The sequence below is a fragment of the Hyperoodon ampullatus genome (assembly GCF_949752795.1).
Source record: "Hyperoodon ampullatus genome assembly, chromosome: 15".
Taxonomy (NCBI): Eukaryota; Metazoa; Chordata; class Mammalia; order Artiodactyla; family Ziphiidae; genus Hyperoodon; species Hyperoodon ampullatus.
The window spans coordinates 30,696,316-30,708,771 of record NC_136928.1 but is presented as its reverse complement, the minus strand read 5'-3'; the positions used below and the strand labels follow the sequence as shown (position 1 = coordinate 30,708,771).

At 33.7% G+C, this 12,456-nt stretch overlaps 1 protein-coding gene across 1 annotated transcript in view; it reads left to right on the top strand.

Moving 5' to 3' along the window:
- APLF (aprataxin and PNKP like factor) overlaps positions 1-12,456 on the top strand; it is a gene marked incomplete at its 5' end in the record, with an annotated part of 92,499 nt that overhangs the window by 39,347 nt on the left and 40,696 nt on the right. The window contains 3 exons of the mRNA XM_079720515.1: positions 4,387-4,531; positions 5,078-5,210; positions 12,180-12,364. Of these exons, the coding sequence (XP_079576641.1) occupies positions 4,387-4,531; positions 5,078-5,210; positions 12,180-12,364 (463 nt within the window). The remainder of the gene's footprint in view (positions 1-4,386; positions 4,532-5,077; positions 5,211-12,179; positions 12,365-12,456) is intronic.

The window sequence follows — 12,456 nt, the reverse complement described above, 5'->3', positions numbered from 1 at the left end:
GTATATAGATATATATTACATATTATACCTGTGTATTATGGGTTATTTGGATTACTTCATGAATAATACATATATTATGTGTATATATATACACAAGTAATGGATATATACATACAGTAGTAAAAGTATAAGGACATGCATGTGAATAATAAAATCAGAATAATTTTACTTCAAAGAAGGGATGAGAGGGAGAGGAACAAGATTGAGGCTGGACACAGAGGAAGCTTTGATTGTATTTATAATTAATCTGGAGCAAATATGACAAAATGTTTCTATTTGGGTGGTGGATACAGAAGTATTTATATTAATAGATAGGTAGATAGAATACATACATTATAGTCTCTCTATATTTCTACATGTTGAAATATTTTTAAATTTGAATAAGAACAGAAAAGAAAACCTATGTGCTTTGTGTCAGTTGTAAGGACCCCTGATATCATTGTAAATTTTTTCTTCCAACCAGTTATGAATTTAAGAAAGAGATTTGAACAACAAAACAACAGTACAAAAGCTTGTCATTTCTTTAGGTTCTCACTTCACTCATGTCAACATGCTTTTCATGTAGTGTTTAGATTCTGTATAATAAATCCCATTCATAATGAACTCAATGAGAGCACATGGGTCTATACGTATCAGCTCTAGTGTGTTTATTTTTCACTCTTTTCTGTATATGTTTCTATGAAATTATTCTGTGAGAAGTACTAAAATCCATACTTTTTTGAGAAGTCAAAGTAAGAGAAAGCCAAAAAAAAGTTTTAGATTTTAGCTAATTAAATTTTGACGTATTTCATATAGAAGGACCAACATTAATTTTGCATTCCTATTGCTTCCCCAGTAGTGGGTGCTTAGCAGGCATTGGTTTCTTGAATACATGAATGAAATATTGTTTAACATTTTCTTTATCTGAGTTTCATTGCTGATAAGGAAGTATAACATTCTCTCTCTAGAGGGATTATTTTCTTTAAAACACTGTTGAGGAAAGTAAAGTAAATCTTTTGTACCAAATTACATTTTTCTTTCAAACTGTTAAAGTTCTTAATACTTAGATTCCATATAAATAGCTAATTTTAATCACTTTAATTTTGGACAGGACAAAACAATAAAATGTTGATGAAAATGCCATTGTAATATGAAAGCGTGCATGTTTACAATTCATTTATAATTATTTTAAAACTTACTTTTAGATCCAGCTCATACTTATTAGCAGTACATTTTGTATTAAAGACAAAATATATAACTTATATTTAAATATAACTTGGAATATATTTTTATGAGTTAAGAATAACTTAATTTCCAAAACAATCTTTAAAAAGAAGAAAAGAGTTGGAAGATTCACACTTCGTAATTTCAAAACCTGCTACAAAGCTACAGTAATCAAGACAGTGTAGTACTGGTGTGAAGAAAGACATACAGGTCAGTGGAATACAGTTGAGGGTCCAGATATAAACCCTTACACTATGGCCAATTAATTTTCGACAAGAGTGCCAAAACATTTAAATGGAGAAAAGAGTAGTCTTCTCAATAAGTGGTGCTGGGACAAATGCAAAAGAATGAAGTTAGACTTCTACCTCACAACATAGAAAAAATAAACTTAAAATGGACCAGAGACCTAATATAAGAGCTAAAACTATGAAATGCTTAGAAAAAAACACAAGTATAAATTTTTGTGACCTTGGATTAGGCAATGATTTCTTAGATATAAGAACAAAAGCACAAGGAAACAAAATAGATAAATTGGACTTCATCACAGTTAAAAACTTCTCTGCTTCTAAGGATACCATCAAGGAAGTGAAAAGACAACCCACAGAAGGAGAGAAAACATTTGCAAGTCATATATCTGATAGGGGACTTCTATCTAGAATATGTAAAGAACTTTTATAGCACAGTAATAAAAAGACAACCCAATTTCAAAATGCATACTAAATTTGAGTAGACATTTCTTCAGGGAAAATACCTGACTGGCCAATAAGCACATGAAAAGATGCTCAACATGAAATGCAAATCAGAGCCACAATGAGATACCATTTCACGTTCAGTAGGGTAGCTATGATAAAAAAAAAAGACATAATAACAAGTGTTGGTGAGGTTGTGGAGAGATTGGAACTCTTATGCTTTGGTAGTGGGTTGTAAAGTGTTACTGCCTCTTTGGAACACATTCTGGCAGTTCCTCAAAATTTTAAACGTAGAATTACATGTGACACAGCAATTCCACTCCTAGGAATGTACCCAAAAGACTTGAAAACATCTGTATACAAACAACTTGTATGATTCCATCTATATGAAGTGTCAGAAAATGTAAATCTCTAGAGACAGAAAGTAGATTAGCAGTTGCCGGGGCTGGAGAAGAGAATGGGAAGTGACTGCTGATGCATATGGGATTTCTTTTTGAGGTGATGAATATGTTCCAAAATTAGATATTGGTGATCATTGTACAACTTTGGAATATACTAAAACTACTGAATTTTATACTTTAACAGCATGAATTTCATGATTACGTGAATTATGTCTTGATAGCTATTACCAAAGGGTAACTCATTTACCTTTGTTATATTGTATTTAGATTAAATTCCAAGTTTTTATTTTTTAACAAATTCTGGTTACACTGTATTATAAATCTGTGATAGCTGATTGCTTGAGGAAGTATTTGAAGATAATATAAGAATATGTCCATATCACAGTGACAATATTTATATTTAAATAAAAGTATAATAGAATAATTTGCACTTTGACCTATTTGAAACTAAATGTTGGAATTTTGTTCTGGGATAGGATTTTTTTGTTGTTGTTATATTTATTCTTGGTAAATATTAATAAAAATTCCCTATGGCTATAGGATGTGTGTGTATTAGTCTTGAATTTATGCCAGAATAGAAAAACTAGAAATGGAATGGATGACGTTACTTAATTTGTAACACTGTAAGTTGTAAAAACCCATTGCATTTCTCTGGAGTGTTTCTTAATATTTTTCAAATTAAATATTAAGAAAATTTGAGGAAAAAAATCAGAATTTGGAAGCACACCTGTGTGTTGTGAGTGAAATGGATTTGAATATTGTGATGGGAGTGCAATTTCATGCAATCATACATTTTCAACTCTGAGTCCCCAGTGCCTGGCACAGTGTCTGACACACCCTAGGTATTTTAAAAATATTTATTGAATGAACAAAAACAGTGGTGTTGCAGGGAAATTTAGTCTTAGTAAGTTGTTCTCTTTTGACTGATTCCTGCCATGAATTCGAGTCTGCCTTTGAAGGAGGTTATTCCTATAAGATACACTAAAACAAAACAAGCCATTAATTATTCTTTTCTCAGCTAGACAGATTTTTTAACATTAGCGTTTACTGAGGAACATTTTACCAATAGTAAAATTCACCCCTTTTAAATGTATAATTCAATGCACTTTGACAAATCTGTGTAGTCATGTAAGTACCACCACAGTGAGATATAGAACATTTTCATTTCCCCAGAAAATTCCTTCCTGTCTCTTTGTGGTCATTCCCCTCCCCCACCCACTGTTTCTGGCGACTTCTGATCTGATTTCTGTCCTTGTAGCTTTACCTCTTCAGAATGATATATGCATGGATTCATACGAAATGTACTTTTTGTGTCTGGCTTCTTTCACTTAGCAAACTGCCTTTGAGATTCATCCAAGTTGATGAACATATCATACTTTTTTCCTTTTTATTTCTGAGTGGTATTTCCATGTATATTTTCAAATTTTGAAAAAGATAAGTCTGTTGGATCATCTCTGTGCATACATAAAGAATAATGATCCAGAACTTTGGATGATCTTACCACACTTTGCAGCAAGTAGGAGGTAATTGGTTCTGCTAGTATGTCCCACATGTGACCATGGATGCTCCTGTGTCGGACTACAAGTTTGGGGAGATTTCACAAGTGGCTGCACTGGCCAGGACCCCAGTAGTAGCTGTGTGTGAACTTGACCTCAGGATTTTATTTCTTTTTTCTTCAAGATCCTAACTAGCTTAGCTGATGTTCTTACAGTTTGCATTTTCTTTTTGGATATTGGAGGCTATCTTAACTTTTATGGACAATCTGAACAAATACTATATAGTAAGTAAATAACTCTTAAGCCTTCATAGAGATGGCCACTGCCCATCATATAAATAGCTGTGGTTTCTAGGCCCATAATTTGGAAAGATTAATGTATTTTATGGTGATAGAGTGGGCAGAAGATGAAGAACATTCTAGTGTATATATTTTATTCTAGCATACTATAATCTGCTTTTTTGTCTTCCTAAGTCTGAGAAAAGCAGCATAACCCATTAGTTAGATGTACTTGGGAGAATCACATAATGGCATGGTAGGCAATAGAAATGTTTTAAATTTAACTGATTAATAAATGAATTTCAATTATATTTCATAGAAATAGTCAAATACTTGATGAAGATGATATATTGAATGAAACACCAAAACCTTCCTCGATTGATTTGCCTGATGAGACACCTGATGCCCCACAGCTGGAAAGAAGCACAGAAATAGGAAAGACCCAGACCGCTGCAAATAGTGTGGTAAGAAATTTAAGATCTCATCCATTTATAACATGTTCCTTAAGGAAAGAAAAGACAACTGGTATTAGACATATCATGACAAAATTTCTAGCATTGATCTGCTTTCGCTGTTTTTAAGTTAAGCTCTAGAGAATATCACACTAGACCAACACTTCAACTAATAGAGATATTGAATTTCCTTCTTTGAGAACTTTGAGCAACTCAGTCCACAGTTGCAGATGGAATTTTTTTTTTTTTTTTTTTTTTGTGGTACGCGGGCCTCTCCCTGTTGTGGCCTCTCCCGTTGCGGAGCACAGGCTCCGGACGCGCAGGCTCAGCGGCCATGGCTCTCGGGCCCAGCCGCTCCGCGGCATGTGGGATCTTCCCATACCAGGGCACGAACCCATGTCCCCTGCATCGGCAGGCAGACTCTCAACCACTGTGCCACCAGGGAAGCCCGCAGATGGATTTTTTTTAATGGTAGTTTTCTGCTAAGTAAATAATTTTTATGGTTTTATTAAGGATGCAGGATTATTTTTAGCAATTAATATATAGGTGCCTTTTTAGTCTTTCCTAGATGAAAGTAGATACTTGAGTAAGCAACAGCCAAACCCTTCCCAGAGGAAAAGAATCCTTCCAGCGTGGATGTTAACAGAAAATCTAAGTGATCAGAACCTTTCAGTACCAGTCATCAGTGGAGGTAGGTTTTGTTTCAAGAAAATATTTAACAGAATTTGAAAGTTTTTCTGAACAAATGAAGACAGAATAGCAGTTATGTAAGTGTATAACTTAGCCTAACATTTCTTTAGATGTGTTCATGAAGTCTAATTTTAAACATGAACTATTATTTTATGCCATTTATCAAACACCATTCTGCTAATTATTATGATTATGATTATTTTTTAGTGGCTTAAAACAGTACCCATTTATTAGCTTACACGTTTTTTTAAAATAAATTTATTTGTTTGTTTATTTATTTATTTATTTATGGCTGCATTGGGTCTTCGTTGTGGTGCACGGGCTTCTCATTGCGGTGGCTTCTCTTGTTGCAGAGTATGGGCTCTAGGCATGCGGGCTTCAGTAGTAGTTGTGGCTCGTGGGCTCTAGAGCGCAGGCTCAGTAGTTGTGGCACACTGGCTTAGGTGCTCGGTGGCATGTGGGATCTTCCCAGACCAAGGCTCGAACCCATGTCCCCTGCATTGGCAGGCTGATTCTTAACCACTGTGCCACCAGGGAAGCCCTAGCTCACAGGTTTTCTTTGTTTTGTTTTTTTTGTGGTACGCGGGCCTCTCACTGTTGTGGCCTCTCCCGTTGCGGAGCACAGGCTCCGGACGTGTAGGCTCAGCAGCCACGGCTCACGGGCCCAGCCGCTCTGCATTATGTGGAATCTTCCCGGACCGGGGCACGAACCCGTGTCCCCTGCATCGGCAGGCGGACTCTCAACCACTGCGCCACCAGGGAAGCCCTGGGTCAGTTTTAAATGTAGATTTTGGTTCTTGGCTCTCTAAGCCTTTCTTCCTTCTGGAATTTTGTCTTTAACTTTCTACCTGCACTGTTAGCCTCAAACTCAGCCCTCTGACCACTTAAGCCACTAAGGCTGCAGCTTTCTGTCACCTGCGAATTGGGGGATGCCCTCAGGAAAAAAGTCACAAATTAATAAACCTCACAGACTGTAGTTAATTTTTCAAGGTCAGACTCTTCATTTCTGCCTTTTTGGTTACTCTCTAGTGCCTTCAAATAGTTGTTTTTTTAAAAAAAATACTTTGTCTAAAATTTGTAATGGTTTTGTTTGTGATGATCAGTTCAGTCAATCTGCCTTTTTACCTTGAACATTGTCTTTTATAAATTAACAGCACAATTGACAGCACAATTAACAGCACAATATATGTTAGTTGAATGTTCCGACTCTTACTATTTCTCATGTTCAGCATAGTGGTCATAGAAGTCTTCTAAAGTTTTTGATCAAATATGTTGTGTACATAATATTCCTTATTTAATGCTAATTTAGATTGTAGTAGGATCAGAGTGATCTTGTGGCAAAAATAGCTTATATATCATGTGGTGAGGGAGATGTGATTTAATCTAGAGAATTTTCATATTTAAATCTAAGATTTCCTGCTAAGTGTTTTATTCCAGGACAGTGGTTTTCAATCCCCCACCCCCCATCATTACATGTATAATATATTTTTATCAGTAACATTTCTCATTAAGTGTGGTTCTTCTCAGTTTGTAGGAAGGGAATGGGGGATGGTAGTGGAGAGGGGGCAGCACTTTCCCTCAGTAGAAACCTTTTCTCTAATATAGAAAGAATATTATTTGACCAAAAATTAGACCAGTGTGAACTGCCTCCTTGCAAACAAGTTCTTTTCTTTCAGAGTTATTTTGTACTGTATCTGCTTCTGTACTACCATTATTACATGACTTATGATCGTCTAAAATACATTTGCTTCAAATTATAAATTTGAAGCAAATATCCATTAATTTTCACTTGATAAATGCACCATATAAAATAAGAAGCATTTTTTTGGGCACCTCACCTTGAAAATACAAATGAGAGTAATTTGACATTGATTTGGACAGGAATATTATATAATACATAATATACTTAAAATGCTAAAGCTTCGAAATAAGATAAAAAAGTCTTTGCCTTCAGGCATGTCTTATAAATTCAGACTTTGGGAGAATACTTAAAAAAGCAAAGTTAGGTTACTTAACTCCTTTAAAGACTGAAAGATTTAGAAGTAAAGGACAGTTTTGTACTTGAATCCAGCTAATTAAAGGTTGGAATAATTTGACTTTTTCTGCTGTGTAGTTTTTAATTATTGTTATTGTTCTGTTTGTTTAAGTAGTATATCATCCAGGTCAATAGACCAATGCTAATGATTTTGAAAAATCAATTTCCAAGATGCATTTTAGGCTCATTTAGATGTAGGATACTTTCTTACGTCTTCTGCAGCTTTAGTACTCTATTGTGTTCATTGATCTTTATTTAGACTATCTGAAACCGTCTTGATATTTTGGAACCATCTGTGACATTAATTACAGGACAAATAATAATGTTAATTGATGTTAACTAACTTATCTAAGATCATAATAAATGCCAGAGCTATAACTGAGGCCTAGTTCTGTCTGACTGTAAAGCCCATGCTCTGAACCATATCACTATACCTGGATGGCCACCTAAATTTACCCTCTGTATGCTTTGGGGGTTTGGTTTGGTTTGGTTTTTGCTTTTTATTTTATTAATATGCCCTTGCATTCTCTCCTAGATCTTTTCTCAGTTTAACTGTTAGTTTAATTCTTATATGTACGTGAATGTTTGCTGTGATCAGGCTATCCTTTCTGTCTTTCAACCAGTATACTTCTAATTTATTTACTTTTCTGGGTCCCCAGGTACTAGCCCTTAGATATTATCATGAGCTTCTCAGGCCTGGGCTAAAATTTTTCCATGTCCCTTAGTGATTGGTAAGTGAATATAAATATTTGGGCAAAGGGTATCAGAGCCTCCCCTCTCTTTGCTTCCTTTTGCTTCCTCAACCTTCTAGACCCCAGGACAAGTTAGAACTCCTAGGGTATGACACTCTTGCTAGATTGAAAAGGGAGCTTTTATATTTTCACTGGTTATCATGCTACCCTTTAGTATTCTTCTTTCCCCATCTTCTAATCCTCCAGCATGGAGTTATGAAAAGTGGCACATGCTGATAAAGGTTGAAGTAGTAAGTAGTTCCCAAACCATTTAGTTTACACTTAATTTTGTACTCTGAATATTTTCTGTATGACAACTCAATACAGATTATAAATATTTAACTGACATTGTTTAATTTAATTATGGTTCAGTTTACTTAAAGCTCTAGTTATTCTTTACATTTACTTTATTTTAAGCATCCTTGTTAAATGGTCTAATTAATTCTAATCGTTTTTTAGCCTCTTGGATTTTCTAGCTGTATAGTCATATCTACAGAATTATGATAATTTTGGCTCTTCTGATCTATTTACTGCTTTTAAAAACATTTCTTATTTCATAAGTTAGATCCTATAAGTTTTAAATAAAAATGGATAAAATTGGCATCTATTCCTGATTTTAACAGTAATTCTGTTAGTGTTTCAAGTATTTAATATGATTGGTATTTGATTCTGATACTCATCATGTTTAGGGTGATTGATTCCTTCAGGAATAACTGTTGAATTCTTTGAAAAAAATTTTTGTTATAGAAACAGTCCTGAATTTTCATATGATAATGTAATTAATGATGTTGGTAGATTTCCTAGTGTTGTACCATGCTTGTGTTCCTGGAATAAGTTAATTTTATTGTGGTGACTTATTATTTTCATGCTGTGCTAGATTTGCTGATATTTAGTTTAGGACGTTTGTATCTATATTCATAAGTGTGGTTAGTATTTTTCTCCATTTGTGCCATCCATGTCAGATTTTGACATTAGAGCTATGTCAGCATTGTATAAAGTGCATTAGGAGATTTTTTATGCTCTCAAGGACAGTTTGAATAACAGAAATATCCATTTCTTTATAGAACTTTCCTTTATCACAGTCTGGGCTGGTGCCTACTTTTAGTAGTTGATAGTTTTGGCATAGGAATAGGTAAGTTAGACCAGTAAAAATGAATGAAACACCCCAAAGCAGATTAGAATGACACACATTTAATGTATAAGAAATTATCAGTTAAATTGATGGGGAAAGGATGCATCATTATTAAACATGATGTTGGGAGAATTAGCTTTCCATTTGGAAGAAATAGTACTAGAGCACTCACTGCTCATGCCATATTCATAAATAAACTTCTACTGAATTAATAACCAATGTAAAAATTGAAACTATTAAGGCATTTGAGGAAAATATGGGGAAATATTTTTTATTACTTCTGGGAGACTTTCTTAAGATGATGGGGAGCCTAGAACCATAAGGGAAAATTTGGCAGGTCTATTTAGATTAAAGGTAAAAAAAATTTTTAATGCAAAAGACACTGTAAACAGAGTCAGAGGCAAATAGCAGACTGACAAACAATATACTGGGAGATATTATCTGTCACAGTTATAAAATAGATAGAAGGTTTGTAATAATTATCTACTTAGAAAAGAAAGAACTTGGTAGAAATTTGGGGCATTTTATATGCTGTACTACAGAAGAATAAATACAAACAGCCAATAAATATATGACTACTATCAGATAGGGAGATGTAAACTAAAACAACCAGGTACCAGTGTCTGTTTATTAAGCTCATCAAAATCTAAGCAATTGATAATATTCAGTACTGACCAAAATGGGTATCAGCAAACATGGTTGGTGGAAGTATAAGTTGGTATAGCCTTTTAAAGTTATTTAGAGACATTAAATAAAGATATTTGCCACTATCTCTTAAATCTTTAAATGTATAACACATTTTGGTCCAGAAATTCCAATTCTAGGTATTTATCCCAGAGAAATAATAGCATGTATACTTTTAGCCCTGTATATATTTATGTATTTGCAAATATATTTGCTTATACTTAGGAAAAAGTTGAGAAGGATACGCATCAAATTGTTACTATAACTGTTAGGAGTGGTTTCTTTGGAGGATAAAATTGGATGGTTGTGATTTTATGACATATATGCATATAGTTGAGCTAGTATTCATATAGTATTAGTGTAACTGCTCATGTAAGTAAATGCAGTTAGTAATTGTTTAAAATAAACTGATTTGTTCTAATAGCTAATTTCTTTTATATTTCTATCATTTAAGTATACCTATTCTGGATTTAGAAAAATATTTTATATGCCAGATACAAAGATTGTTATGGGCCAATTAACTTATATATTTTATATACGCTTTGTGAAGAACATTTTAACAATATCAAAATGACTTCTTCCTGTGCAAAAAAAAGAAAAATGAGCTCTGGTTCCTAGAAGGGAATTTGTAGTATATCATTTGGAATTTTAAAGAATTGAATATTTTAAATATACATATATTTAATTTTAGAATTTTATATATATCTGTGACACTTGGAATGTGGTGACCTGTCATTTGTGGAAAAGCTGTGCCTTATTTAATATACAGTTTCTTAGTTCCTAGCATAGTAAACAGTATCATAGTTGATTATTTCCCTTGGTTTCACTAATTCATAACTGCTGTAATATTTGGTCATTTGCTTCACCAAACTGTATAGTCAGTTCTATTTAGTCCTATTTCTGCCAGTTTTTAAAATGATGTGAAATGTTCCCTAATTTAGATTCAAAACAAAGATTTAAATAATTGAGACTGAGTTTAGTTATTAGATAGTTTTTTCATAAGTTTCCTTTGATAAGTACATTACTCTTATATTGGTTCAGTGATTTTCCTGTTCAATAATATGGACAGTATTCTATTGGTATTTCTTTTCTGAATTTAATGAGGGTGTGTTATTTCAGGGCATTTGAATATCCTTTAGAACAGCTCTGAGCAAACTACAGCCCATGAGCCAAATTCAGCCCACTGCCTGTTTCTGTAAAGAAAGTTTTATTGGAACATAGCCATACTCATCCATGTATGTATTGTCTATGGCTGGTTTCACACTACAAGGCAGAGTTGGGTAGTTGTGACAAATATTATATGGCTCACAGTGCTTAAAATATTTATTCACTGGCTTTTTACGGAAGTTTGCTAACCTTTGCTTTAGAACATTAAAATAGTGACTACAGATTGCCTTACATACCTGTATCCAGTCTCTCAAAGGATCTTTGGACAATTTCTGTTTATGCTAACAATTCAGTTACTCAAACATATTCATTGAGTATCAGTTTTGTGTTAGGCATAGGTCTAGATACTAGAGACACAAAATGGGGAACAATGAACAAGGCACAGAAAGTCTCTGCCCTCATGAAGTAGAGGAGAAAGACAACTAACCATGAAGATTTTCCTCTTAAAATAAGTAGATCTTTTTTTCTTTTCTGATTAGACAATTCATGAATTTGTTAACAAAATGTGATGCTGATTTAAGTTTCCCCACTACACTGAACCTTGAATAAGTATTATGGCAATGCAATGTCCATTGTTATTGTTTTGTCCATTGAGATTTGTTTTCTTTATCAGTGAAGTTTGTAGAGGTTGCTCTTCCTTTTCAGTTATTTTAGGTACTTAATCTGTATTTAAGGTAACTTAAGTTGTATTACTCACTGTGGATGATAGAGGCTCAGTAAGTATATGTAAAATTCATTGGATAGCTATATGTCAGATTTTCTGTTAGAGAAATTCAATGCCAAAATTTAAAAAAATGTATATGATAACTAACATACATGTGGTACTCTGAGAGTTTATATATCTTACCTCATTTACTCCTCCTAATAACTCCATCAGTTATTATTATAACTCCCTTTATCTAGATGATGAAACCAAAGTTGAGAGAGGTGAGGTGAAACACTTAAAGGATGGAGCCTGCCCACATTAGCATCTTGGCCAGGATGACTTCAGGGCTGGAGCTCTTGGCCATGGTGCTGCTTAATACTTTGTGAGATTTGCAAATATGCATTTTCAGATTGGAGATTGGCCTTAATATAAATAGAACTTTAAATTTACTTGCTCTTTTATCCTTTTTCTTCTGTCTTTTTTTTTTTTTTGGTATGGATTATTGACATTTGAAGGTACAGGAGATAATTTTCTTCTTCTTTTTCTTTGTGTTTATGTACTTGTGTGTGATTAAGATAATAATGTAATCCAGGAAAGTGGAAAAGAAGGAATCTGCAAAGACAAAACCCAAGTAAACATCACACAACAAGGAAGAAAGCGATTAATTTCATCAGGAAGTACAGAAAGTATATCAGCAGAGCAAGACACAGGAAAAAAGTGCAAAAGTGCTGACCAGGAAGAGTCTATCATTTCATCCAAGGTGATTTTTTAAAAATTCATAATTTGATTGTTTATTTTCTTCATCAGGTGTTCTAGTTAGGAATAGTTTTATGCTGTATATATCAAGGAAAA